Source organism: Emydura macquarii, unplaced genomic scaffold, assembly GCF_026122565.2.
Source record: "Emydura macquarii macquarii isolate MOO-44397 ecotype Brisbane River unplaced genomic scaffold, CSIRO-AGI_Emac_v2 contig_378, whole genome shotgun sequence".
NCBI lineage: Eukaryota > Metazoa > Chordata > Testudines > Chelidae > Emydura > Emydura macquarii.
In genome coordinates, this window is record NW_027130515.1 from 621,944 (window position 1) to 649,330 (window position 27,387).

The 27,387-nt window shown below is 68.5% G+C and overlaps 2 protein-coding genes across 4 annotated transcripts; one reads left to right on the forward strand and one right to left on the reverse strand.

Annotated features, from left to right (window-relative positions):
* Positions 1 to 1,386: 1,386 nt before the first annotated feature.
* Positions 1,387 to 8,798, forward strand: PRR7 (proline rich 7, synaptic). The gene is made up of 3 exons (XM_067535141.1): positions 1,387 to 1,879; positions 6,976 to 7,764; positions 8,203 to 8,798. Exons 2-3 carry the CDS (start codon positions 7,464 to 7,466, stop codon positions 8,589 to 8,591), a joined length of 690 nt encoding a protein of 229 aa, XP_067391242.1. The 5' UTR covers positions 1,387 to 1,879; positions 6,976 to 7,463; the 3' UTR covers positions 8,592 to 8,798.
* A 461-nt stretch (positions 8,799 to 9,259) lies between these two features.
* Positions 9,260 to 26,691, reverse strand: DBN1 (drebrin 1). 3 transcript variants are annotated; one of them, XM_067535124.1, is made up of 15 exons: positions 26,472 to 26,691; positions 17,831 to 17,886; positions 17,493 to 17,605; positions 16,347 to 16,421; positions 14,908 to 15,054; positions 14,371 to 14,448; positions 13,676 to 13,827; positions 13,470 to 13,533; positions 13,147 to 13,206; positions 12,789 to 12,903; positions 12,290 to 12,421; positions 11,327 to 11,461; positions 10,622 to 11,244; positions 10,193 to 10,295; positions 9,260 to 10,112 (listed from the first exon to the last, which is right to left on the reverse strand). In XM_067535124.1, the coding sequence occupies exons 1-15, from the start codon at positions 26,555 to 26,557 to the stop codon at positions 10,042 to 10,044; spliced, it is 2,010 nt and encodes a 669-aa protein (XP_067391225.1). In that variant the 5' UTR covers positions 26,558 to 26,691; the 3' UTR covers positions 9,260 to 10,041. The 3 variants fall into 3 exon arrangements, with proteins under 3 accessions (XP_067391225.1, XP_067391227.1, XP_067391231.1); XM_067535126.1 differs by lacking the exon at positions 12,290 to 12,421 and having other exon boundaries at positions 26,472 to 26,688; XM_067535130.1 differs by lacking the exons at positions 11,327 to 11,461; positions 12,290 to 12,421 and having other exon boundaries at positions 26,472 to 26,688.
* Between the last annotated feature and the right edge of the window lie 696 nt (positions 26,692 to 27,387).

Below are 27,387 nucleotides of genomic sequence, written 5' to 3' on the forward strand. Positions count from 1 at the left end.
CCGGCTGCACCCCGCTTTCCGTTCCATGAGCTACGGAGGCAACACAGCAAGGCAAGTTTCGGGGGGGGTGATGCTCTCAGCTGTTGCTAGGGTAACAGTTCCTCCCCCAACTGTGTAGCTGGCAGCTGCTTTTTGATGCCTTCCCCCCCCTTTCCTGGGCTCAGGGGGGCTGCATGCTTACAAGCTTGCAGTGCTGGGGCTGGCCATGCTGCCTGGAGCAATGGCTGTGTTCTCGGCCGGGGCCAGGAACCGTCTGTCCCTGTACCCCAGCCTGTCGCCCACCGGCTCATGGGCCTGGAGTAGGTGACTCGCCCTGCCTGGAACAGAGGCAGTGAGCAGCTCCCACCCAGCTTCCCTTCTGCCTGGGCCCCCCCAGCAACAGGAAAGTTGCGCTCACTGGCAGCCATGCAGCTGCCCTGGGCTGGACGGGTGCCCTACACTGACAGAAGCCATCCCCTTGCATGGGGGTAACAAGGGGCTGAAATGTAGGATGGCACCAGCCAGGCAGCTGTGATGGCTTGGGGCAGGATCTCCGGGGGGGAAGGGGGGAGAGTCTCTGTCACTGGAGGGGCTCCCAGTTGGGCTGCCACAGTTCGGGAACGTGTCCAAGGGAGCTGTGCAGCCTGGGAACGGGAGCCCCAGCATCTGACTCTGCTTCAAGGGTATTTGTGCACCAGACTCCATGGCCGGGCCCCGGGGGTAGCTGGCAGAGAGGTGAGGCCTGCTAGAGAATACCCCTGCTGCAGGGGAGGTGGGTGAGTCAGCCATGCACCCCAGCTCTTCCCCAATGGGGCCACAGGCACCAAGGGCAGGGGAGACCACGCTGGCCGCACAGTCCCAGGCCAGTGCTAGCGCCTCAGGGGTCAGGTCCAGGGTCACAGGCGCTGGGGCAGCTGCAGTCCCCCGTAGCATGGCCCGTCTGCCGGTGCGGGCATCGTCCAGTGCCTGCGTGTGCGTGGGCTGGCGGCTGGCTCGAGAACTCAGCCGAGGTGGTGAGAGCCCCTGGCCGCCAGCCGTGGGGTCCGGCTGTCCTTCGTCTCGCTTCCCTGGCTACCGGGCCTCGAGTCCCACGGCCCACGCGGGCCAGGGCATGTGCCCGCTCCCGCCCTGGGCCCTGCCAGCACGACGCCCCATGGCAGGAGCCGGCGAGCAGCAGCGGTGCGCCTGTGGCCCGGCTGTCGCCAGGACAGCAGCGGGGGAGGCTGCCGGGTGCATCGCTCCTGCCCTTGGCCCCCTTCGCAGCGCTGCGGCCAGCACATGGGGCAGCTTGCGTCTGCCGCCCGCCCCCCAGGCCACGAGCAGCCTGGGCCAGGCAGCAAAGCAGAGCTCCATAGGGGAGGCAGCCCGGTGCCAGCTCCCAGCCCCCCCGAGCCTCGCCTGCCCCGGGCACGCCAGCGCCAGCCTGTCCCTCGGCCAGCGCGGGGGCGACTAACGCCCAGGTCCTTGCCCCGCGTCTCCTGGCGGGGGGGGGCTGGGAGCAGGACGCCTGGGTTCCGCGGCCGCCGGCCTCGGGGGCGCAGCCATCGACAGGCTGCGCCGGGACCGGGAGGGGCCCGCAGCCAGGCGGGGCGGGGGGGCTCCCGTGGGGGGGCCGATCCCCCGCCGGTCCCGCCCCCAGCAGCCGGGGGGGCGGGGCCGGGGCGGCGACAAGGCGAGAGAGCCGGGCAGAGCCGCGGGAGCGCTCGGCAGACAAAGGGAGCCGAGCCGAGCCGAGCCGGGCCGGGCCGGGCCGCCGACCTGAGCCTCCCCGCGGGGCTGGAGAAGCGGCCGCCAGGAGGGGCCGGGCCCGGCTCGAGCCCGCGCAGCCCGGCGCGCCAGGAGCGCGGCCGCCCCCGGGCGCAGAATCGGGGCCGCCGGACGCCGCGGATCGGCGCATGCGGTAACGTGCGCGAGCAGAGGCGCTGGGGGGGCTGAGCGCGCGCACCTGCCTGCGCGTGCCCGACCGGCGGGGGGGGTGAAGACCGACCCCCCCCCCGCGCGCACGTGCCCGGCTGGCTGGGGGCGGGCGCTCGCGGCTCCCCGGGCCGCTCCGGGGGCGCGCTGCGGCTGCGGCGTGCACGGGGCGGGGGCGAGCCGGGCCACAGACCCGCCCCTGGCGAGCCCGGCGCGAGCCTGCCACGTGCTCGGCGCGCGGCTCCGCCCGGACCCCGCACGTGCGGCTGGAGTCGGGGCCCGGGGAGCCCCCCCGGCCGGGACTGGGCCACGCGCCCCCGCCCCCGCCCCGCCCGCTGCGGGAGCCTGAGCCCCACCGAGGCCGGGCCTCGTGCACGAGCGCAGCGCGCCGCCGGCCCCCCGGCGCTGGCAGGCGGCGCGCGACTGGCCCGGGCCGAACCGGGGGTGCCCCGGGCTCAGCGCCGCGGCGCCGGCGGCTCCCCGCGCACCCGGTCCCGGCGCTGGCCGCTGCTGCCCGGCCGGGCCCCCCGCGCCGCCCCCGGAGGCTGTTCTTGGCACCGCCGCCCGGCTGCTTCCCTGGCAGGGCGGGCTCGGAGCCGCTGCCTGCGCGCCGCCTGTCCCGCCCTCCTCTCCGGGGACGTGGTGGGACTTCCCCGGGCCGGGGCTGAGCTGGGACATCCGGCCGGGGTGGGACCTGCCCCTGGGGAAGGAGCCGCCGCCGATTCCCACTCGGCTGCACGCCGGGGCTGAGCCTTAAGTCCTGTCCGCTGCCCCGGCTTGGCCCGGGGCTGGGCGAGCCCTGCCCGAGCGCTCTGGCTCTGCTCTGGGTCGAGAGCCGGGGGGGGAATCTTCACCCTGCATCTCCTTAGGTGCAGCTAAATCTCTCCCGCCCGTGCGCTGTCACCGCTTGGCCCGGAGGGAGTCGGGCGCCCTGCGGGCGGGACAGGATGAACGCTGGCTGGGGACTGGCCGGTGGGTTGTGCCGAGCAGTAACTCCAGGGAGCGCTGGGCAGCGCGGTGCCCTGCTTTCTGGCTGGCACCCAAACCCCCTTATGGCCAGTACCGCTCCCAGGGGAGGCCTCCGTCTGTGGCTGTGCCTGGTGCCTGGTGCCTGAGTGCTCGCCTGCAGCTCAGAGCGGGGATAGGGTCTGACATGCTCTTCCTGACTGCCTCAGGTGTGCATTTGCTGACCGGTGAGTGTTAATTTCTGTCTCAAGCCGCTTGGAAGCGTCTCAAACCCTCTGTAAAAGCAGGGAACTACCCAAGGAGCCATGGCTGTATCTCCCCTCTCAGCAGCTTTCCATGTCACTTGAAAGCAATCTCTCTCCCTGCATTGTGCCTCAGACAGCGCCTAGAAAGTGTCTGTCCCAATCTCTCGCCCCCCAGGGTCAGGGCCAGTTTTGTGCCTCCATTCCCAGCCTTTGCTTGGTGAATGCTGACTCTGTGCTGGCTGAGAGTCGGCCTTGCTTTGCACCTGACCTGGCCCTGTGGGCCCGTGTCTGTGAGCGCCCCCCCTCCTGGGCAGAGACATGGAGCAGTGGGGGCTGGGGCTGGTTTTGATGTGTTTTCCCCAGTGACGGCTGGGAGGAGTTAAGTGTCGGCTAGAATCTTACATGCATTGTGGTGTTGGGTGAGGTTGCTTGCTCCATTGCTGGGGAGGCTGCAGGGCCGTGGCTCAGTCCATTCATAGTCTTGGTGCCAGAGGGGACTGTCAGACCCTCAGCACGCAGAGCAGAGAATTTCATCAAGGGCATCGACCCTAATAGCTGGTAGTCTAGTTGGGCGGGAGCAGCTTGTGCAGAAGACACTGGACCCTGCTGTAAAGATCTCAAGTCAGGGTGAGCCCGCCCTGCCCCTGAGTAAGTTCCAGTGGTTAATTACTCACAGCACTGGAAACGCACAAAAAAGCCCTTAGTTCTAGTCTGATTTTATCCCGCTTCAGCTTCCAGACATGGATCTGTTCTGCCTTTGTCTGAGAGATTGAAGATCCTTCTGCTGTCAAATCTGTTTGCTATGTAGGAACTTACAGACCAATCCGTTCATCTCTCCACTGTCTCTGTTAAACTAAACCATGGATCTTCAGGCTCTCACTGGTGGGCAGGTTTTCCAGCCATGGAATCCTACGTCTGGCTCTTTTCTGTAGCCTTCCAAATGTTTTCAACATGCCTGTTGAAGAGCAGACACCAGAGCTGGACACATTATCCAGTGACAGTCTCACCAAGGCTGTCTACAGAAGTGACACCACCTCCCTGGTGCTGCTTGGAAGTTACGGGTTAAAGAATAGTTCGATGTGACAGATGTCTTCACATCAGCTGGGCCTGATGAAGTTCATCCTAGGGTTCTTCAGGAATTTGCTGAAGCTATCGTGGAACCATTGGCAAGTATCTTGGAGAACTCGGAGGATGGAGGAGGTCCCGGAGAACTGGAGCAGGGCAAACAGTGCCTATCTTTAAAAAGGGGAACTAAGAGGGCCTGGGAATTAGAGACCAGGCAGCGTAACTTCAGTTCCTGGAAAGATACTGGAACCAATTGTTAAACAATCCCTTTGTGAGCGTAGAAAGGTTTTGAGGTCTAGCTAGCATGGCTTTATCGTGAACAAATCATGCCAAACCAACCTACTTGCCTTCTTTGACAGGGTCACTGGGCTCGTAGACGGGTGGAAGCAGCAGATGAGATATCTACTGCCCAGCTTTTCTTGGCGGGGGGGTCAGAAAAATGCTACCATCATCGCGGGGTGCATTAACAGGAGTGTCATGTGTAAGCCATGAGAGGTAGTATTGCTGCTGGTGGACCTCAGCAGGGGGTACCATGCCCAATTCTGGGCATCAACTTCAGGAAAGGTGTGGAATCCCCGTCACTGGAGGTTTTTAAGCCCAGTTTGGACAAACCCCTGGCAGGGCTGGGCTAAGTTTTCTTGGTCCCGTCTCAGCACGGAGGGCTGGACTAGGTGACATGTCAAGGTCCGTCCAGGCCTGCATTTCTGTGATTTGATGATTCCTTGTTCATACATTCAAGCATCACATTCCCCCTCCTAGCTACCGCATCACGCTGGGTGCTCCTGCTCAGGTCTCAGTAGCTGCTTTCAAGGGCCGTCCTCCCAGCGTGGAGCAGGGCCTGTGCTCTGGGTTCCTAGGGGATGACCTTACATTTAACTGGATCAAAATACATGTAGCTGAAGTGAGTCCACTTCACCGTGTGAGCCAAACCACGCTGCAGAACTGAACCGTCCTCCGTTACCACCAATGATTTCTGTCCTCGCTTTATCTTCCTCCAGCTCACAGGCCAAAACCAGACCCTGTCGGACCCCTCTAGAAACACCATGTATGTGAAGGGGCCGGCCAGCTCCCATGTGCCCCCTTACGGCCAGGGATGGCTCTGAAGCCCCCGGACTCAGGTTCCCTTCCCAGGTTCCGGGGAGTGATCCAAGAGGCTCGTGTGCTAACAACCCCCTTTCTGGGGCCTGGTTATTTATTAACTGCTCCCCCTGGGCACAGCGCTGCCTCCTTCTGCTCTGGCTGGCTCCCAGCTTCTCCGTTCAGCCCAGTTCTCAGCCCTTCCCAGGTTCGGCTCCGTTCTCCCCGTGAGAGCAGGGGCTGCACCAGCCCCCAAGGCTCTTCCTCCAGCAGCTTCCCCAGCTGCTGCTTCAGAAGCTCCCCTCATTCTCTGTAAGTCCCTGGCTCAGAGAGGGGCACCGCGAGCAGCCCTCCCCCTGCTGCTGCCTCCCCTGTAAGGCCCGGGGGCCTTGCCTTGAACCCAGTTGGGCAGGCAATGGCCAGTCACAGGTGCCCCAACCCCACTCCCTCTAACGGGGCCAGTCGCCCTGTGGCAGCCTCTCTTGGCGATTGCTTTTTGAGCTCCATCAGCCAGCGTTGAGTCCGTTTGCTATGGGCGTCAGTAAAAACAAGCTCTGTACGCAATCGATCGATCAATCAATCTAGTTGTAATGTAAGCGAGGCCCAGGACTACAGTTAATGCCTTGCAGAGATCTAACCGGTAGGGCCAGTTACCTTTACCTTTACTAACGACATTTGTCATCACACAACCATAGCTAGGTTGTGCGACAAGCCCCATTGCCGTGGACCCACGTCGCCTGGCATTAATTGTGCTGCGATCCCCTTTGTGCTTCACTGACTGCGTCCTGTGGCAGCTTTTCTGTGATTCTGCACCAGAATCAAGCCAACTGGCCTCTCGTTACCTGGCTCATGCCACTGACCCATTTAAAATACTGGCACAGCGTTAGCTCTTTTCCAGGTCTCTGGGACTTACCTGGTATCTGAGAAGGATGAGATAGTACCAATTATGCAGACTGCTTCTCAGCCAATTCTTTTAAAACTCTTGGGTGCAAATGATCCAGTCTGGCCCCCTTAGAAGTGTTTAACTTCAGCAGTGGCTGTTGCTCTCCGGCCTGGCCTGGCCTAGATCAGGCTGACAGGCCCTGCGGCATCATGGTGGCTCCTGGGCCGAGGAAGCTGTGGGGAGACAGCGCCTTCCTGTCCCCTCACCCCGCTGGCTCCTCGGGGGAGCCCTAGAAAAGCAGAAGGGGGCGGAGCTCAGCCTGTTCCCCAGGCAGCCGGGCTGGGGCTGCTAGCTACAAACCCTGCCTCCCATTTCTAGAATCTTTCAGCTCGTTGCCATGCCAACCCCAGCCCTTCCCAGGAGGCTGGCAAGCCGGTTGCCCACCTTCCCTTCCCAGTCCCCTTCGGAGCCGGCTCTGCCGTGGTGCCGTAGAACAGGCTGAGCCGGACTCCGGACCGTGCCGCCCTGGAGCACCAGCCTCAGTGCCTGGGGTAGGGCACGCACGTGGGGGCAGGGCGGCGGGGGGGGGGGCAGGACCCTGGCTGGGGTCGGGAGGGGGGGGGTGCATGCACGTGGGACGCAGGCCGGGGGCCTGGCTACGGTGCAGAGGGACCATGGGGGGAGGGGGAGCGAGGGGGCGACCCACGTCTGTAGCCGCCCTGAGTTTTCACTGGATCAATCGTGCTTCCCGTCTGGGGATCTCTGTGCATGTTGCATGAGTTGCTATGGGAACCGGGTCTGTGTGTCCCTGTCATGCTCAGCTGCTGTCTGTCTGTCTGTCTGCAGGGGGCGCCTTCGGCCCTGGGCTGCTGCTGGGCGCAGCGATGGGAAGGAGCCGGGCTGGGAGCTCCCCAGCCCCGCCTGTGGCTCTGCAAATCCCCGTGGCAGCGAGAGCCCCCCCTGAGCCCTCTGCACAGCCGACCGCGCGCCCATCCCCCGGCGGTCCCTGCGTGGTGCCTGGGGCGCAGAGCAGGGCCTGAACCTTGCCCCGAGCGTCCCCCGGAACTCGCCTCCCAGCTCTGCCGCCCATCCATCCCGGTGCTGGAAGCGGGCGCCATGGCAACGGCTGCCGGCAGCGTGGGGGCAGCCCCGTGAGCCCACCTGGCCTGAGCGCGGCAGGAGCCTGCAGCCCCGGCAGCACCCCCTGGACCTGAGGAGCAGCCGCCGCCAGCTGTGGGGCGCCAGCGATGGGCCGCAGGCCCTGGGAGCGCCCGGCTCTGGGCCCGTCCTGACTGTAGCTGAGGCAGGGCCTGGCCAGGGGAGCCCCCGCCACCATGGTGATGTCCCAGGGCACCTACACCTTCCTCACCTGCTTCGCCGGCTTCTGGCTCATCTGGGGCCTCGTCGTGCTGCTCTGCTGCTTCTGCAGCTACCTGCGGCGCCGGCTGAAGAGCCAGCAGGAGGAGCGGCTGCGGGAGCAGAACCTGCGCACGCTGGAGATGGAGCCCCTGCACTGCGAGGCCTACGCGGGCAGCCCCCCCAGCATGGCCATCCCCCCCAGGCTCCGCATGGAGCCGCGCCACCCCCTGGTGCCGGTCCCGGTCCCGCCCCCCCGGCCCTGGAGCTACAGACACGGTGAGGAAAAGGAGGGCGGCCAGCGGCCCGTGCCCACCTGGGCAGTTTGCTGGGCCCAGCCCAGCGCCCCGGGGGTGTCCCGCAGCGAGCGGAGGGGCTGGGAGCGGGCCAGCCTTGCTGCCTACAGCCTCCCAGAGCTGCCCCCTGGCCGCTGCCCTGCCTCTGCAGCTGGCCCCGTCCCGAGGGCTGATCCAGACGCCCCCGGCTGGGCCTGGCCTCACTCGGTCCCAGAGCAGAGTGCCGGCGTCCTCCCCCGACTGACCCCCTCCATCTCCTGAGGCAGGGGTATCCGTGGGGCTGACCCCAGCCACTGGGGCAGGGGCATTGCTCCCCCGGGCCAGCTCCAGCGGGGAGAAGAGGGAGAGCTGGGTCCCAGGGCTGGGCACCCTCCACCCCTGTCCCTGCACTCAGGGCTTCTCTGTGCTCCTTGCCTTGCAGAGTCGGACCTATCCCAGCCCCCGTGCTACGAGGAGGCGCTGCTCATGGCCGAGCCGCCCCCACCCTACAGCGAGGTGCTGATGGACACGCGGGGGCTGTACCGCAAGATCCACACCCCCTTCCTGAGCCACGAACGGCCGGAGAAACAGGAGCAGCTGCCCAGCTACAAGCCCCTCTTCCTGGACCGAGGCTACAGCTCAGCCCTGCACCTGCCTAGCTCTGCCAGCCAGGGCCCTGCCTGCCGCGACCTCTCCCTGGAGGCCCAGCGCTCCCCGCGCATGTTCCCCAGCTGGACGGACTCCGAGCTCAGCAGCACGGACACCTATGAACCCGGGGCCTGGCATCTCCCCGTCTCCATGCCCTTGTTCGGCAGGACTACGGCGGTTTAGGGGGCCTGGCAGGTGGCACGCCCTCCTGGAGCCTGCATGGCCTGGGGCTGCAGCCAGGCCTGCCCTGCCGGAGCCCAGGGCCGGGTGCTGTCACCGCCAGCGCTGGGTTCAAGCAGCCCGCTCTCCTTGGTTATGCGGGAGCCGCCCCTGCGCCCACCTCAGGGCTAGTGCAAAGCCTGCCTGGACAGTTAACCTCGGCCGGCTGCGGCCAGTGTGGGAGGGGCTGGTCCCCACTCGCCCCCGTGGGGCCCCTGCGGCTCGCTTGGTGCTGACGGCGGCTCCCGGCAGGCCCTGGCCTCGGCTCTTTCCTATTTTGTTTGTTACAGTTTGAGAATAAAAGTTTGTGGAACCAGATTCATTCCAAGCGGGGCCCAGCTGCATGGGCGGGTGACGGGGGGCAGTCTCTGCCCTGCCCTCAGCAAGGGGCCCGGGAGCTTCCCTCGTTGCAGGCGAGGGCCGGCAGCTCAGCCAGGACCGACCTGGCCAGCCCACGGGGGGACAGTGCTCACAGAGGTGCATGGGGGCTGCTCGGCCATAGCTGGGGTTGAAGCCCAGAGCCCTGCTCCTGTGGCCAGGGCTAGTGCAGGGGGGCCCCCCCCATACTACAAGGGTCCAGCGCAGCCCGCTCCCCCAGCGCCCCCAAGAACGCAGCCAGGTGCAGCCCGGAGCCTGGTTGGAATTGGTTTATTTATTAACATACATGAGCACGTTGCCATTACACAATTTGTGCTTTCAAAAAAACAGTTACTGTACGTGAGAAAGGGACCAAGCAAGGGGGGGGGACAAAGCAGGGGGGCAGTGCAGGGGGGCCAGCTTGGGGGGTCACCACATGGCCTTGTACTGGGACTGGCGGTATCCTTGCAGCTGAGACAGCCTCAGTCGGAGGGAGAAAGCACCCTGGCACTAACTCTCCCAGCCCCCCAAGGGGGAATGCCTTCCCCTCATGGGGGCAGGGATCTCTGCTGCAGGAGGGCCTGCGGTCGCCACGGAATCGCGGGGGGTACAGCCAGCCAGAGCCTCACCCTCACAGCTTCGTTTTATTGCCATATTTATATAATCCGTGCAAAGTGCTCCAGGCTCTGGGCAGAGCCGGAGGGCCTGCCCCATGCACAGAGCACCAGCTGCCCAGCCTCCCGCAGGGCCCCAGGGGCTGGGAGAAATGGACAAGCTCAACCAAAGAGGAAGGGGCAGCGGGGGGGAGCTACCAACGAAGGGGAGCGGGTGGATCGGATCGACATGGCTCCTAGGGAGACAACTTTAAAAAGAGAGAGAGAGAAGAAAGCTGTAAAAGTTGCCCTGGGGGCAGGGGTGCCACGGGGCTGGCCCGTCCAGCCGGGCACAGGGGCACGCGCAGAGGCCTCTGGCTACAAGCCGGAGAGCGCCGGGGCCGTCTCGCACTGCCGGGATCTGACGGGGGCGGTTCCGGGAGTCAAGCGCACAGGGCCCAGCCTTAGACGCTGCCCCCGAAGCTCTCCTCGTCCTCGGGCACCGGGTCAGCGTCCCAGCAAGTGATGTCGATCTCTGCGGAGAGCGGTGGGGTTAGGGAGGGCAGCCCAGCGCTGCGCCCAGAGGGCGGGCACCAGGCCGCCCCCCCCACTCACCTGGGGGCTTGGTGTAGAACACGGCCGGGGGCGTTTTGGCTGCAGGCTCCTCCACCGGGCCAAACTCCTCGTCCTGCGACTGGCTGAAGTAGCCCTCGCTGGCCTGCAAAGGAGAAGGGAGCCGTCAGCAGCAGCAGGGACCGGAGGGGGCAGCGGGTCCAGCGGCAGGGGGTGGGTGGCAGCTGGGCGGACTCTGGCTCCAGGAACCAACCGCCTGCTGCCAGTGCTGCAGGCCAAGCTGGGCTGTGCTGGGAGAGGTGGCGTCCAGCTGTGGCAGGGACTGGGGGCTTGGCGGGCATAGCCAGGGCCTCCCGCCGGGGGGGGTGGGGGGGGGGGAAAAAGCAGGTGCCCGAGGCAGCCTCATGCCTGGCAGGATTGGGGGAAGGGCTCGGGGTGCAGGCATCACCCTGAATCGGGCCCGCAGCCCACCTGCATGCCTTCCTTCTGGGCCATCTCCCCATTGGTCAGCAGCTGGGCGGCAGGGGGGGGCTGCTGCCCCCCGGCAGCCTCCTGCAGGGCGTGCTGGTAGCTGAGCGTGGGCTGGTGCGGCCCCTCCATGGCGATGCTGCTGGCCGGCTCCGCGTCCTGCTCCGCGTCGCAGAAGGTGGCCGGGGGCTCGGGCAGCTCGTCGAAGTTCAGCAGGTTGGCGGCCGGGGGGGCAGAGGCAGGGGCCGCGGGGCTGGCTGGCGGCACCTCCACCTCCACCAGGATGGGCAGGGGGGGCCCCGGCACAGGCGCGACCAGCTCCCAGGCGGCAGGCGGGGCGGGGGCGCTGCTGTCGTTCTGCCACAGGTCGATGAGGCTTTCGGGGTTGGGGCCGGGCGGCTGCGTGGGGGCCAAGGACTCGGCGTCTGCGGGCAGCGCAGCCACCGGGAGCAGCAATGGCTCCTTGGGCTCCAGGAACACAAGGTCCTCGGTGGGCCCCGGCCCGCCCTCCTGCGCCGCTGTCCAGTCAGCCCCCTGCCAGGCTAGGCTCCCCGGCGGCTCCTCGAAGGCCCAGTGCGTGTCTGCCGTCAATACTGCCGGCCCCTCGCTGCTGGGCCCGGGCGAGTCTGCACGGAGGGGGAGACAGAGAATGAGCGTCCAGCCCCGGCTCCCCAGAGCCGACAGACCCCCGGCTCCCCGCCGCCCCACCTTTCCGCGCGGCCTGCAGCGTCACTTCGTCCAGAGCCCTCTCGATCTGCTCCCCGACGGGCGTGGAGGCCGTGCTGGCGTCACAGGGGCTGCAGCCCGAGGCCGAGGCCTTTCTGTGAGCGTCCGACTGGCTGCCTGCGAACGAGCGAGACCCAGGCTGACGGGGGCCCAGGCCGAGCCCTCGCCCGCCGGCGTGGGTGCAAATACGCAGGGCCGGCATTCACACACACCTAGCCCCTCTCCCCCAAGAGTTCAAGACACAGCTCTGCCCCCGCTGCCCCTCAGGCCCATGCTGGGCACCCAGGCAGCTAGCCGGGGGCAGGTGGGCACCCTGCCCGGGCACAGGCCCTCGGGGCCTCAGCCTGTTCTGCAGCAGCTGGAGGACGGGGCAGCCCCTTCATGCCTTGCCCCCGCGTTCACAGGGGCCTGTGCCGCCCGCCCCGCTCCAGCCAGGAATTCAGGGTCTAGTGCTGCAGTCACCCCCCGATGGGACCTGGCTCCAGCACGTGGCAGAGACTGGCCAGGCAGTGGGGAGCAGGAGTGCAGCAGCAGGCCCGGGGGGGGCGGGAAAGGTGCGATCCGGCCCCCACTTGACCCAGTCACTCCTTTGCCATTTTAGGGAGAGGTTAAATATTTATTCTACTGCAGCCAGGCTCTTGCCCCCCCCCCCCCCCCCAAGCGAACCCCAGCCAGCTCCTGGTCCCTGGCACGCCCCCCGCCCTCAGCACACCCCAGCCGCCTTGCGCGCCCTGCCACGCCCTGCGGGCGTCTGTGAGAAAGGAGGGTCCTGGCTCTCCCGCCTGGTCACCACGGCTGCTTTCTCCTCCCGTCTCCTGGGACAAACCTCTCGTGCCCTGCGCAGGGAGCACATGGGGGCACGGGGGGGTCGAGGGGTGCCCCTGAGCACCAATGGGCTCCCCCCAGCAGTGGGGCCTGGGCCACTTGCCCGGCGCTGCTACCTACATGGGACGGAGCGGCTTGGTGTGCGGTGGCAGGTGACATAGGGGAAGGGGGTGCGCGGGGGGGAGGAAGAGGAGGAGGAGGAGGAAGGCGGCCCACTGTCAGGTGTCTTTAAGAAAGGACAGTGCAGACGACCTGTGAGAGACGGACAGACAGACAGACAGACGCACGGAGACAGAGAAAGCAGAAGAGAGCCGTCAGTCTCCCAGCACCAGCCCCCCTGCCAGGAGCGGGCGGCACCCCAGGAACAGGTCGAGGGCATTGTGTGTGGGGGGGGGCGGGGTGGGACACCTGCATCTCTCTCAGCCCCATCAGCCCTGCCCGGCACACGGGGCCCCGGCCCCACGGCTCCCAGCCCAGCCCTGCAGCTCCAGGCAGACAATCCCCCTTGCCTGGCCCGCCGGGGCTCCCCCCGCCCGTCCCCACCTGCTCCCGCCCCATGCCCAGAGCCGGGCCCTGCCCTGCCCCCACCACACCCCTCGCCCTGCCCTGTCCCCCTCACCTGGCCGGGGGCTGAAGGGGGACGTGGTGTCGGAGCCGCCCGAGGCAACCCGCTCCTGCTGCTTGAAGAACTCGCGGGGATTGTCGGGGCGCTGCGCGATGATGGCAGCAGCTTCCTGCCACGGCAAAGATGGCGCGTGACTGTCCAGCCCCCCGCGGGACCGCCCCACATCCGGCCCCCACCGCTCCCCACACCCCACCAGCCCTGCCCCCCACATCCCGCGCTGGCCCGAGCCTCAGGCCCCCACATTGCCATGGCCTGGCCTCCCCACACACCCCTAGACCCCCACGGGCTGGCTCGGCCCTGACCCACAGCTGCCCCCCTGCAGGGAAAGCGGCTGCGGCCGAGCATGGCTCACCTCCACTTCCGACTCCAACTTCTTGAGCTGCTGGCCCTCCTCCTCCGGCTGCGGCTCCCCCTGGGGCGAGAGGCAGCGTCAGCCCCGAGCCCCCGCTGCAGAGCCCAGCCCGGGCAGAGCAGCCCCACGGGCCCCCCCCGCGCAACCCAGCGGAGAAGCGCCACGGGATCCAAGCCATCCCGCCGCACCCAGTGCACGCCCGGCCCTGGGGCGGAGACGGGGGGGCTCAGGAGGGAAGGGCCCCTTCCGCAGGCGGGGGCCGGGTCCATGGCCCCGTGCAGCGGAGAGCCCCTGGCGAGCACGGGTCCCAGCGCGTCACTTACGAAGATGGACTGTTCCTGCAGGCGCTGCCTGGCCTCCTCCGCCTCCAGCGTCTGCTGCTTCCGCCTGCGAGAGAGTCAGCGGGGGCCTGAGCAGCTGCGGGGGCAGCCCCCAGCCCCGCCCCACAGAACACAGCCCCCAGCCCCGCCCCACGCCCCACGCCGGGTGCCACAGCCCCCGACCCCCCCAGAACACAGCACGGCCTTGCCTGTGCTCCTCGATCTGCTCCTCGCGCTCCCGATAGCGCCTCTCTCGCTCCTCCTGCTCCAGGCGCTCCTGCTCCATGCGCTCCTGCTCGAAGCGCAGCCGCTCCTCCAGCACCTTCTGCCGCTCCTCCTCCTTGCGCAGCTCCTCCTCCTTCTGCGGGGGCAGCCACTTAGCCACCGGCCCCGCCCGGCCGCCCGCTGGGACCCCCCAGCACCTCCTGGCTCCCACCCGGCCACCCGGCCTCCCCATGCACCCGCCAGCCTGTGTCCGTCCGCCCGCCGGGGCCCCCAGCACCACAGGGGCAGCGCTCATGGACAGTCTCCAGCTGGGCAGTCAGGCATGTGCAGGGCCCCAGAGAGGTTTTTTGGGGGGCTTGGGGAAAACCTGAAAGTGAGCCCCAAAGCCCTCACCCTTCCAAAGCAGTCCCCCCTGCAGTGATGCCAGAGGGGCTGGGCGAGGGAGAGCAAGCCCGCCCCACACTCGGCACCAGGGCGGCCCGGGGTCCAGCACCGCTCAGGTTTGGCCCCATGCACCAGATTCCAACCCCACTTGGTTTGGGGGCCCCCTCTCCACTCCCGGGCAGCCATGCCAGCGAGGGGCAGAGGCAGGAGGCTGCGTCTGGGCTGATGGCAGCGCGGGGCTTTGCAGACACTTGCCAACTGGGCCGGGGGTGCCCAGGCCCGTTGCCAACCCTACCTTGGCCTGTTCCCAGAACTGCTCCCGGTTGAGCCGTTTCATCTCCACAGCCGCGTCCGTCTTCTGATAGGTCGTGCCCTGGAACGGGGGCGGGGAGAGAAATCGGGGGGTCAGCAGCGCCCCAGCACTGGGGGGGGGCAGCACCTGCAGCAAGGGGGATTTTCCCACATGGGTCAATGCCACTGGAGATGTCACGTCCCCCCCCGTATCAGGCCGGGGTCGGGGGGTCCTGTGCTGAGTCCCACAAGGCGTCCAGTGCACCCCCAGGCTCGAGCTGGGCCACATGGGGCCGGAGGGCTCCCCATAATGGCCAGTTCCCCAGCCTAGAGCCCCCAAACCCTGACTGGGCCGGTTCCCTGAGCAGCTGAGTTTCGCTCCCTCCCCGCTGGCAGGGGCAGGGTCTCTAACCGGCTGAGGACAGGGGGCTCATGGCAACCTCGCCAGTCCGGGGAGCCAGCAGCAGCAGGGCGCTCCCCGAGCCTGCTCTGCCCCCTCCAGCCCCGGCTGGGGCAGGCCGTCTGCGTGCGGGGCCCTTACCACGGGCTCAGCGTTTTCGTCCTCGCGCAGCCGCAGGCGGTGCAGCACGGGGCTGGCGATCCGAGCCAGGCCGTTGGAGAGGCGCTGCCCGATGGCCCCCGGGTCAACGTCCTCCACGCTGCTTGCGTTGACGATCACGTCCACACCCTGCACAGGGAGACCAGCATGGGAGAGCCGGGCCGGCACCGGGAGCACATCGCACTGGCACTGCGGGGATCTGAGCCGACAGCTGCTTCGGAGCGGAGCTGCACCCTCCCCAGCCCAGCCTCTGCCCCCCAAGCAGTGCCAGCCCCCACCCAGCCCCTCGCCAGGCCCCAGCCAGCCGGGCTGCCCTGCTCGCCTCCCTCCCTGGGATTCTGGGGGGGGGAGTAGCGAGGCACACGGCTCTGGGGGAACCCCCGCTGTGCTAACCGGGCCTCCCCAGGAACCTCGCTGGGAGCTGAGCTGTGCGGGGGGCGCCACATCCTCCGAGGTCAACAGCCGGTGACAGGGAAGATGCAACCAGGCCACACCTAAAGGTTTCGGGACCCCTCAAGCCCAGTGCAACGCTCATGCCTGGTGAACAAGAACAGTGGGGGACCGGAAAGTCTTCAACCGCCGGGGGGTGGAGGTGTGTGTGGAAACTAGGCCTCAATGGTCGACAAAATAACCAGGGCTCTGGCTGTCCCACCCACCACTCCCTTCTGGGGCCAAAATCTGGTCTCCGCAACGCTGGGTGGCTGAAAGGGGGAGGAGCTTCACCCCCCAGCGTCGCCCGGGACCCCAAACCTTCCTCCTGACCCTGAGCAATGTCCTGACCAGACTGGGCCAGAGAGCGGGCCCAGAGGGTGTCACCACCGGGTCTAGCTAACTCCTACCACCGCCTGCGATGTCAGCTCACCCCAGGGCGTCCCTCTCCTAGCCCTGTCTAGCCAGTCCGGCCGAGCCTGTCTCTGCAGCACTGAAGCGCCAGGCTGGGCCGAGTTTGCCAGGTCTCGCAGGGGTTGCTCTCAGGGAGAGGCAGCCCCAGAGAGAGACGCTGCATGTTCTAGCGTTGTTCTCGCCCCTTCTCTGGGTTCGTCTTGTTCCGTCCTCCAGGGAAGCGGGTCGGACGTACAGCTCCAGCGCATCTCACGCCCTCCTCTGCTCTGCACCTTCTAAGGGGCGGCTGACAAGGCTTGTGCCTCCCATGAGTCCCCGCAAAAGCGAAGGGCGCGCGGGACGGTGCTGCACTAAAAGCCTGGCTGGAGACTCGACATTCCAGAGGCTCTGCCTGGTTCCTTGGTCTGTATCTTCAGTGCCGGGCCCCAAGGATGTTCAATGGGGCGACTGCCCTGGGGCTCTGGACACCAAACCCGGTCCCAGCCTGGCCCTGTTTGACGCTGGGTCCTGCGAACACCTTTGACTCTCTGGGCCCATTACTCCACCTCAATGGAGACAGCAGCCCGTCCCCCACTGACCTGGAAGAACTCTGCCACCTTGGCCACGTGGCTGGCACAGGCACACTTGCGGGCATCGGCCACGTCCTCACCAACCTGCCACAGCACGGAGAGGGGCGTGAGACGGGGACTGCGGGCCGGGGGGGCCAGGGCAGGGCCTGGAGAGACCCCCGCCGCCCCAGCTGGATAGGGCCCTGCAGGGACCCAGAGCTCCACTGGGTGGCAGCACAAGAGCACGCCCGGCCCCACTGAGCCCCAGCGGGGTCCCTGGGAAGCTAAGGGGCCCGTGCATCCCGAGGGGCCCTGCCCAGCCTCCGGCCCAGGGGCTCTGGAGATGTCCCACGGCACCGTCCCTCCTGAGCTCCAGCAGGCTGCAGCGCCCAGCACCCCTGGCTCAGCCAGACAGAGGTGCCCGGTCGGGATTTACCGACTCCAAGGGAAGGAGAACCAGCACCTCCCGCGGCCAGGAAACTCCCCATTAACGCCAGCAGCTCCTCAACCACTGGCGCGTCAGGCCCGTCTGCTTTGTGTCTCTCCAGTCTCCAGGCACCGGATCTCCTCCTGCCGTGGCCTGCAGGACTGATGGCCCCTGCCCCCGGCAATCTGCTCCCCGTGTGACCCTGGGCCCTGTGTGCCTACGTCACCCGCTCCTCGGCGTTCAGCTAAACAGACCCAGCGCCGCCAGGCTCCCCCCCTCAGGCAGCTTTCCCAGACCCGGATCGTTCTCCCAGCTCGTCTGAGCCTTTCCCAAGGTTCGACCCCAGCACCGCCGAGTCCCCGCGTTCCCGGCGCTGCCCAGCAGCCGGCAGGGCCCTGCCTTCCCGGGAGTGTGCACTGCTCTCCGGAGCCCTGCCCGCCTGCTCTCGCAGCCCGCAACGGCAAGGGCGGGGCACTGGCAAACTCTGGATGCTCAGTCACTAGCCCCAGGACAGGAACAGGTCCCTGCAGGACCCCGAGCAGCAGCCCCGTTACCATGGAGATCCATCAGCTAGGAACAGGCAGCGTGTTCCCGGCGGGCACCCGACCCCGCAGAACAGCACGGCCAGGCTCAGGCAAGGTGAACCCACAGCAGCCCCTGAGCCCCATCGCCAGCCCGCAGGCCTGGACTGTCCCCCCTCCCCCCACCACAGGGACCCTCCCCTGCAGGGAGGGCCTGGCCCCACTCACCCAATTGACCAGGACGTATTTGGGCAGCGCCGCCTGGAGCCCTTTGACGCTGCAGAAGCCGTACATCACCTTCTGGTTCTCAAAGTGGCCGGAGAGCTCCTGCAAGCCGCCTCCTGGGCAGGGCAGGGAGGAAGCAGGGCCAGTCAGTCCGTCTGTCCACTCCGGGGGGAGGGGGGCAGGGAGGAAGCAGGGACAGTCTGTTCTTTGGGGGCAGGGATGTTTAGGCTGCACCCCCAGAGGCTCCCCTTGGCAGGAGGGAGGGAATCCCCATGGCCATGGGCAGGGCGGCCCAGCAGAGCGAGGTGGGGGCTGGGGGGCTGGGAGCCAGGGAACCTTACCTCCCGAGGCAGCCAGCTTCAGGTCGTCGGAGTCATCCTCGTAGGTGTACAGAGCCCTGGGGGAGGAGAGCAGGTGAGGGGCAGCGACTCGTCCCTGTCCCCGCGCTGGATGTACTGGGGGGGCCACGTGCAGAGGGTGCAGCCACAGCACTCAGCGACAGCCCACTGCACCCAGGGCAGAACGGCCCAAAACCTGCCCCCCCAGCCGCTGGGGCACCGTCCCCCCACGCACAGCACACCTGCCAGCACCCCAGCAGTGGGAATGGGGCACATGGCAGCAGCCTGGCTCCGGGCCGCCCTCCCCAGAGCAAAGGGGAAAGGCGCGGCCGGGGGGGTGCAGAGAACAGGCCAGAAGCAGGCGCATCCAGCCCCAAGCACAGGGTCCTGCAGTTGTGGGGATCCCAGAGCTGGGGAGGAGATTCCTGGGACTGCCACGGGCGAGCCAGGGTAAAACCCGCCCTCCACCCAGCCACACGCCTGATGCCAAGCCAGTGGAAGGCAGCGCAGAGCGGTGGCCGCCAGCAGAGCCCGTCTCCCAACAAGTTGCTGCCTCTTGCCCGGCCCCAGTCACCCCCCTGAGCAGACTGAGCGTCAGCAGCGAGCAGGGGCCCAGCCCCGGGCAGCCACCCACCGCCTGCCCCCGCGGACACGGCCCTCGAGCAAACACCCGCAGGGGAAGGAAGGCACCAGGGGGCAGGAGAAGCCCCCACGTGGCTCTGGTGCCACCACACCAGCAAAGCGGGGGTTAGAATCCAAGTGGCAGCCGGGGGCTGTGGGGGCATGGGGCTGGACCGGCACGCGGGCACTGCAGTACAGCTCCTGGCCCATCACTGAGAGCAGGGAGTGGAGGGCGAGTCCTGCCCCCCCCGGGCCACTCAGACACTGGGGGGCTGGGGCAGGGGCTGGGACAGGAAGGCGATGGCCAGACAGGGCTGGAAGATGGGTGTCGGGGGCTCACAACGGGACGGGGGGCTTGGTCCAGGCAACATGATGGCAGGTCACATTTGAGACCCGGGGGCATGGGGGAGGCAGGCGACTGGTGGGGGAGGGGACCAGGATTCCCCCCCAGTCTGGGGCCAGCCTGCGAGGGCAGGGGACTATTTACCCCCCGGAGCAGCAGTGCTCCCCGGGCGAAGCCAGAGCGGCTCACACTCCCGGGCTGCGTGAGGAATGAAAGCAGCAGCAGCAAATCAATGAGCCGTCAGGGCATGATGGGTCCTCCATGGCGACAGTTCCTTGGATACCGCCCCCCCTCCCGGCTGTGCTTGGGAAAGCCCCCCCGTCCCCACCCCACACGAAGCCCTGCAGCCTTGGCCCCCAGCCCAGAGCAGCTCCCCAGCACCCCCAACAGCCCCCTCCCCAATGGCGGGGGCGGGCAGCCGGCGGAACCAGTCCAGGGCTGGTGGGCGAAGATGGAAATTTCAGCTTATCTAGGCAACCAGCATCCTCTGTCTCCATGGCAACCACCCAGCTATCCAGCTGGGACGAGGTGATTAGTGGGGGACGCGGGGGAGGCCGGAGCGGGAGGCGCTGGTGTCTGGCAGGTGCCCACACGGGGGCCGAGCTGCTGTACTTTGCCCCTCCAACGCCCGCTGCAGACCGGCCCCGAGCGTGCCGCCCCATCCCCCACGCACACCACCCAGCCCCCCAGCACAGAGCGCGCTGCCCCATCCCCCGCACCCCCCAGAGCACACCACCCGGCCCCCCAGCCCTGAGCACACTGCCCCATCCGGCCCCCCAGCCCCGAGCGCACTGCCCCATCCTCTATGCCCCCCGCTGCCCCATCAGCCTGACCCACAAAGCAGCTGCAGGAGGCTCAGGGGGGTCAGGGGTATTTGTTGCCTTGCACCTGCCTGGGCAGCTTATTTCTCACATGCCCAGCTGGGGTCCCCTCACCCCCAGCTCCTCCTTGCGGCCTGGCTGAGCGTCACCCGCCCAGCACGCCAGGATCCCACAGGGGTCAGGGGAGGTGCCTGGATCCAGCCAGTGATGGGCACAGCTGGTTATAGACCTCTTGCCCCTCCCCCCCCGGCTGTGGTTCAGGAGCTTTGCACCTCTGGATTCACCCTGGGAGGGGGCAGTCAGATTAGCCCCATTTCACAGAGGGCAGGCGAGGCCCAGAGAGGGGGAGGGAGAATCACAAGCCCTGCTCCTCAGGCTTCAACCCTAGGCCCCCCAGCCTGCTGCCAGTGGGGGTTTGGCCCCCCCAGCTGGACCCTTCCCCAGCAGGGACTAACGAGCCCCATTCACCCCAGGGCTGCCCAGGCTACGCTACAAGTCCTCGACCACCAGCCCAGCAACGTCCAAGGCAGCAGGACCCTGGGGTCAGGCCCAAGCCCCCCTCCCCTCAGAGCAGGAAGCTGCTCCAGTCCTAGCACTGACCTGACCCAGGGCCCCAGCGACGCCCCCCTCTTCCATCCGGGCCAAGCCTCCGGGCTGGGCAGCTGCTGCTGGCTCCAGGCGGCCCTGAGAGAACAGCTGGGCCGGGGCAGCAGATGGGCCTGGCCCTCCGCAGAGAGGGAACAACCACACCGGGCTCCTGACCCGAGGGTAGGAAGGGAACACTGACCAGCTCCAGCCTCATGGGCAGTGCCAGCAAGAACTGGGTCAGGAGTGAGGGGCACCGGCAGAGCTGGGGGGCAGGGCTGGGCTGGCAGGGGCTGTGGGTCAGGAGTGGGGGGCACCGCAGAGCTGGGGGGCAGGGCTGGGCTGGCAGGGGCCGTGGGTCAGGAGTGAGGGGCACCGCAGAGCCGGGAAGCCATGCAGCACCATGTCCTCACCTTGCGGACGGCTCTCGTGGGTGTTGCCAGCCCCTCAGCAGCACCAAACGGAGCCGTGGGTACAGGCCCCCCGGTCCCACAGGCCCGTCCATGCCAAGTGCTCGGCGGGACAGGAGCAGCTGCACCTCTGGGGACCGACGCCCCCGAACAGCCCAGCCTCCTGGCTACGCCGCCCCCAGACCCTGAGCCGGTGCGGAGCCGAGACGGATAATGGCACAGGGGAGCTCGACCCGGCCACGCAGGGCACAGGTTCCTCCCCGGGCCCGGCCCTGCCCTGCCCTCCACCCGCACAAGCCGGGACAGGCCTGGGTCTGCTGCAGCCCAGAGCCCTGGCACCCCCGCCAACAGCAGCCACCAAATCCCTCCTCCAGCCCCCGGCTCCCCGGTAACCAGCACACAGAGTGGGTGCAGCCGGAGCTCGCAGTCCCCACAAGGCCCCTTCCCACCTGCCCCCCATCTCCCCACGACACTCTGTGTCCATGCAACACCGTGCGCAGTGCCACCGACGGGAACAATCACCCGGAGCCGCAGCATGGTCCCTCCCGCTGCCAATCCTGCCCCTGCCCCCACCCCCCAGCACACGCAGCCCAGGGCACCTGAGCCCTGCCCCACCTCCACAGGGACCGCTGGCAGATGGGGAGCCTGGGACCCACAGGCTGGAGGCAGAGGAGACTCGAGTGCGAGGGCTGGGACCCCTCCCCTAGGACAGGCACCGCCTGGATTCAGCCAGATGGGAGTAGCACTGTCGGGGGGGGGGTCAGAGCTGGGGGCGGCAGCGGCAGGGAGGCAGAGCAGTGCTGCTGGGAGAACATGGGCACACGACAAGCGGGGGCTGAGGGATTCTGGCCTGTCTCTCTCATTTGGCTTCCTGCCCTCGCGTGGCCTGGGGCTGGGTCAGTGGCTGTCCGAGAGCTGCCCCAGGGCGGGAGCCCCCTTTCCACAGAGGGTGGCACAGATCCGCCCAGTGGCACAGCACCAAAGCCACCGGGAGCTCTGGTTCCTGCAGCGCATGCCCAGGTACCCGGCCCGGCCCGGCCCGGCGCAGCCAGAAACCAGCCTGACCTTCCAGTCATTCACACAATGGGCAGCTAATTTTAGCAGCTTCTGTCTCCCTGTGTCCCTGGCCACAGGCCAGCGGTGCAGTGCTGGTGTCAGTGAGCCGCACCGGGCATCTCTGCAGCCCGTCCCCGAGCCCAGGGCTGACGGGCTGGCATGGCAGGACGGACACGAAGGCCAATGTTAGACTGCAAAGGCCCAGACCGCAGCTCACCTCGGGGGGCTCGACTCTCCTGCCACCTGCCCCAATGCCCGCACAGGCCAGGGCAGAGACAGCCCGAGCCCCTCTGCATCCCGGCTCCTGCAGCAGGGAGTTCTGCAGGTGCTGGTACGTCGGGTCGCTGCCTGTGTCCAGAGCCCCTCACACACCCACAGGGCCCCTCCAGCCTCCTCTGCCAGCCAGGCCTCGCTCTTCCAAGACGCTGCCCCCAGCTGCCATCGCCTCCCCCCGAGCCCTGGGCTCAGCCCTCCGGACATGCCAGCCCGGTCACTCCGCAGCCGGCTCAGGCCGCTCAGCCCAAGCCTCTCCCGGACTGTCCTGGGAGGCTGCAGGGCTGGGGCGGGGGGGCTCGTCAGCGGCTGGGGATGCCCAGGATGCTGGAATCCCGCAGGGAGGCAGCAGGGGCACAGCCCCTCCGACTGCGCCTGGGGAAGGGACCTGGAGTCCTGAGGGACCCTCAGAGCATCCCTTTAGCAGCCCTGCCCTGCCATGCCTCCCTCCCCCCAGCAGCCACCCCATGTCGCCAGCCGTGCCCGGGGCGCAGCACTGACCCCCCGCCCACCCCGGCCTCGTGCAGCCCCTGATGAGGGCCCGGTGCCTGGCTCAGACACCCGGCCCAGGGGAGCGACCGGGGCTGGGGGCCGCTCACAAACCCCCTGGGCCCTTCCAGCCCCGTGCCCCCTGGCACGGAGGGGGGAGAAGCCAGCCCAGCCTGCGCACACGTGTTTCACGGTGCGGAAACAGGCCCGAATTCCTTTCCTATGGAGTAATGGCGGGGTGGGGGCGGGGCCGCTCGGGGGAGGGGAAGCCCTGAGCCTAGACTAAACATCCCCTTCCCTGCGCGAGCAGCCGGGGGGGGGGGGGAGAGAGAGCCTCGTCTGGGCCAGGCTGGGCCTAGGGCAGCCCCCCCCTCCAGCCCCAGCTCCCTGCACAGCTGCCGATGCCCCTCACTCCCCACCCGCAGCCCCCGGCTACCCTCGCAGGCAGCATGCCGCCCATGCCCTGGGAACGACCCCCGACCCCCCGGGGAGTGGGGCTGTGCCCCCGCCTCCTCCCTGCGCCCAGCAGAGCTCCCTGCCCTTGAGTGAGATCTTCATAAAGGAACAATGCAGGCCCAGCCGCTGGGCCCAGCCCCAGAACAGGCACCAGGCAGGGACCCGGAGGGTCAGAGGCGGGGGGAGGGGGTAGGTCTCAGCCCAAAGGATGGCGCAAGGCCTGAGCCCGGGGTGGGCTGGCCAGCCCCAGCCCCAGCCCCAGCCCCAGCCAGCCCCCTCCCCCTCCCCGCTCTCTTCTGGCTGCCTGGGAGCTGGTTCTGCTGCTCTCAGCAGCTTTGGCAGCTCTACCGCCCAGGAATCCTCTCCGCTCCCCGCCCCCCAGCCCCAGCCGCACTCACCCCAGCCATCTGCTCCAGGAACGGGCTGGGGCAGCTCTGGGGCTGGGCTCTCCAGGGGGCCAGGCTGCATGATCATAATGGTCCCGCCTGTCCCCGGAATGTGAGGACGAGGAGGGGCGTCCCCCGGCCAAGGGGCGAGAAGTGGGTGGCCAGAGCTCCCGGCCTCCCGAGGGACTCTGGGGCCGCCGTTAGGCAGCTCATGCCCAGTGCCGCGGCAGCTGCTGGGAGCCAGCTGCACAGGGGCCCGTTGTCCTGCCCCCACTGGACAGACGGGTGTGCCAGCCACCCCACAGCCGGCAGGCGCACAGGGCCAGCCGCGGGTGACCACCGGGCTGAGCAGGGCAGGACTGGGCCTGGTGCACCACAGTGGGCAGCCGGTGCCCCCGGGGCTCCGATGGGCAGGGCAGGGCAGGGCAGGGGCAGCACTGGGGCCATTCCCCTGCTGCCCGGTTCATGCCCCATTGGCCTCACCCAGCCGGTCTCTGGTGGGCGCCAGGCTTCCCGCGGGGCGATGCTCACCCGTGTGTGACATCATTAGCCACGGGGCCAATCAAATGCCATGATCAATTTGCATCCTGCAATGGTATTGGCTGCGGGCTGGGCCCCACCTCTCAGGTGGGACCAGGCCCCATGTCTGGCGCGCCCCGGACAGCGGGCGATGGCCCTGGAGTCAGCCAGGCCGTGCCAGGCCCTGCAGACCAGGAACAAGCCACCTGCCCCAGGCCAGCACTCCAGCCCCGACCACTCGGCCAGGCAGCAGGCTGCGGTCAGCCTGGAGCCTCTGAAGGAGGCCGCTGCCCACCAGGCCCCCAGAGAGAGCCCCCTCCAGACGTTAGGGCCACAAGGGCCTGGCCTCCAGTCTGAGCCCTGCGTCCCCGGCCCGTAGCTGGCTGAGCTCCCAGGTCAGCTGGGCCCCTCCATCAAACACAGTCCCCGAGTGCTAGCCCGAATGGCCACCTCTTTCCGGCTCCAGCCACTCGTCACGCCCCCATCCCCGGGCCAGTTCCCTCCGCGCCAGGACCAAAACCTCCCTCCTGCCGGCCTCCTCAGCTGCCACGCACCGGCCACCGGCCGCTCAGAGCCACCGCCAGAGCCGGCAGCCCAGCCTGCCCGGAGTGGAGAGTCCTCTATGCCGAGGCCCTGGGCTCAGCTCCGGCCCCAGCTCTGCCTTTAACCTCAGCCCGGCCCCTCGAGCGCCTCCTCCCAGCCTCCCCACTTCCAGCGCTTCCCCCAGGCCCAGACCCCGCTCCTCCATGCAGTTCCGAACGCCACAGGAGCCGCGGTCCACGCTCAGCCCCAGCTCCCGTCGCTCACCCCTTCACAGCCCCTCCGGCGGCATCGCACGCTCACTAGCGCCGGCCTGAGAGCGTCTCCCCGGCAAGCCCGCGCGACTTTGCTCCCCGTTATTACTCCTCTGTGAAGCGTTTGGGGAGCTGCTCTGGAGGAGGAGAGCGGCTGGCCCTTTCCTGGGGCGGGGTGGGGCAGGGAGCAGAGCAGCAGCTGGGGGGACGAAGCGCAGACTTGCTAGGAGACAGGGGCCCCGTGGGGGCCCCACGGCGCGCAGGCCCCAGAGCTCACCAGCGGCGGCAGCTGGGGGAAAGTGCCAAGAGGGCGGACAGCAGAACACTGAGCCAGGGCCGAGGGGGGGAGGGCAGCCAGGACGGGCTGAAGGAGGCAGAAGCGAAGGCCAGACTTGGGTCATTCACTGGGGCAGAACCAGGAGCAGGGGAGACATGGGGGCAGGGCAGGGCAGGGCGGGCGATGTCAATGTAAATGAGACGGGTGTGGCTGGGGGGCAGACGGCAGATACCAGCTCCGCCCTCGGCGGTGGGCCAGCAAGTGGGTGCAGAGAAAAGTTCGGGGCCCCCAGCCCAGGGAGCCCCGCTGTACCGCAGGCAGCCCGCGGCTGCTAGCCCCACGCCCGGAGAAGGCACTGACACAGACTGGTCCGGCCGAGGGGCCCACCTTGCCATTCCACCCCGGAGGGAGACTTGGACTCCTGACCCATCTCCTACCATGCGGACCGGAGTCCTGGCCAGAGTGCGCTGCGGGGTGGCATGGACCTAGCGTGCCTAGCGTGCGCAGGGGGCAGCCCTGGCTATTGTGAGAGGAGAAGGAGAAAGAACCAGCAGCGACAGGGCCGTGCGGAGCTGAGAGGGCCTTCCCCTAACCCGGGCCAGGACAGAGCGAGCGTCAACCCCGGAAATCCAGAGCTACGGCCAACGCCATGATGCAGAAATGCCACCGTGGTTCCCAGAGAGCCTGAGCCCGGCAGGGCCCAGCCGTGAGAGTGCGCCAGGGCCGGGCCCGGAGCAGAGGATGATTTCTAGGCATGCTGGCGCTCTCCTGGGCTCCTCGGAAAGGGATGTGGCCGAGCCAAGGTGCTGGCAGGTCTGGTGACCTCACTGCCTGCTCCAAAGGCCTGAGCTCAGGCCCCTGCACCCCTGCCCTCGCCGTCTCCCCGGCACAGGGTGGGCGCCCGTCTCCAGCACCTGCACCAGCCACGCCAGCAGGAAGCGATGGGAGCTGTCCCTGTCCCTGTCCTCCAGCCCGGGCCGGGGACGGAGGGTGGGCACGGTCCCTGCCCGGAGAAAGGGGCGACACGAGGAGCCGCCCCCGCGGGGGGATGCGCCCTGCTGCAGCCAGACCGCAGGGCTGGGAACCGAGCCCGGGAGCCCGGCTGCTGCGGGCAGCGACAGAACACGAGGGGCCGCGGGACGGATGCGCAGGGCGGGCGGCCCGAGCGCCCCCCGCCAGCCGCCGCCCGCCGCCCAGCCCCGCAGCCCCCCGCCCAGCCCGTCCCGGCCCCACCCTCCTTTGTGCCCTTTGTGCCGACGGCCCCTTCCCCCCGCAGGCCGGGCAGCGTCTGGGGGCGCAGCTGGGAACCGGGGGGGCCCGGAGAGCGGGCGCAGCTCGGGGGCGGGGGCCGGGGCACCTGGGGGCGGCAGTCCGGCCAGGGCTCGCTGGGGTGCGGGGCCCCCTGGGGACCGGCGGATCCGGCGGCGGGGCCCCGGCCCGGCCCCCCCAGCCCGCGCCGCCAAGACCCGTTTTGGGGCCGCTCCGTGCGGCCGCGGCGCGGGCCCGGCGGGGGTCGCGCCGCCCTCCCCGCCCGGCACAAAGCCGCCGCCGCCGCCGCCGCCGCGGGGACAAAGGGGAGCCGAGCCGGGCCGCGCCGCGCCGCGCCGCGCTCACCAGTCCGTGGGGCTGTCCTCGCCGATCACCTCCTGGTAGGCGGCCAGCAGCGCCAGCCGGTGCGCCCCGAAGCTCACGCCAGCCATGCCGGGGCCGGGGCCGGGGCCGGGGGCGGGAGGGAGCCGCTGCCGCGCTCGCAGGGAAGGACCCGCCGCCTGCCTCCGCCTCCGCCTCCCTCCGCTGCGCTGCGCCGAGCCGCGAGCCGAGCCGAGCCGAGACACTGCAGCGGCGGGGCGGGGCGGGGCGGGACCGGGACCGGCTCCGCCCGCCGCCGCGCCCCGGACACGGGCCCCCCGGACCCCCACTGACTGCTCGGCCCCCCCAGGGCCCCCCTTTCACCCCCAGGGCCTCACCCACATCGCCCAGCCCCCAGGGCCCCCCCTCATCACTCCCCAGCCCCCCCAACGCCACCCACTCGCCGCCCTGCCCCTCCAGGACCCCCTGTCCCCAACTCATCCCCCGCCCCGCAAGGCCCTGCACACAGTCACGGAGCCTGGCCGGGCGCCCCCAGTCATCTCGGGCCCTGCCGTTGCACAGCGGCTGCCCGCAGTGAGTTAACCCCCAGAAAGCCCCGTGTGGACGCGCTTGTTTCAGTTTAAAGCAGGTGGGCATCGATTCAGCTCCATCCATTGGGACAGGCTGGTGCCAAGGTGATAGGAGCCGCCCGGGGTTGGCTGATTTACCTCCCTGGTTACCTGAGCTGGGGGTGGGAGTCCGGCCGGCTCCTGCCCGCAGTCAGACACAACAGACTGGTTACTTGAGCCGGGCACAGGCCCCTTCACCTGCCCCGCCCCGTCCCGTCCCGTCCCGTCCCCAGCTACGCCTGCCCTCCTGGGACCGAGCCAGCCCAGGCAGGCAGCCAGCGAGGAGGGCAGCCGGGGCCTGCTGCTCTGAGCAGCTCCGGGGGCAGGACCCC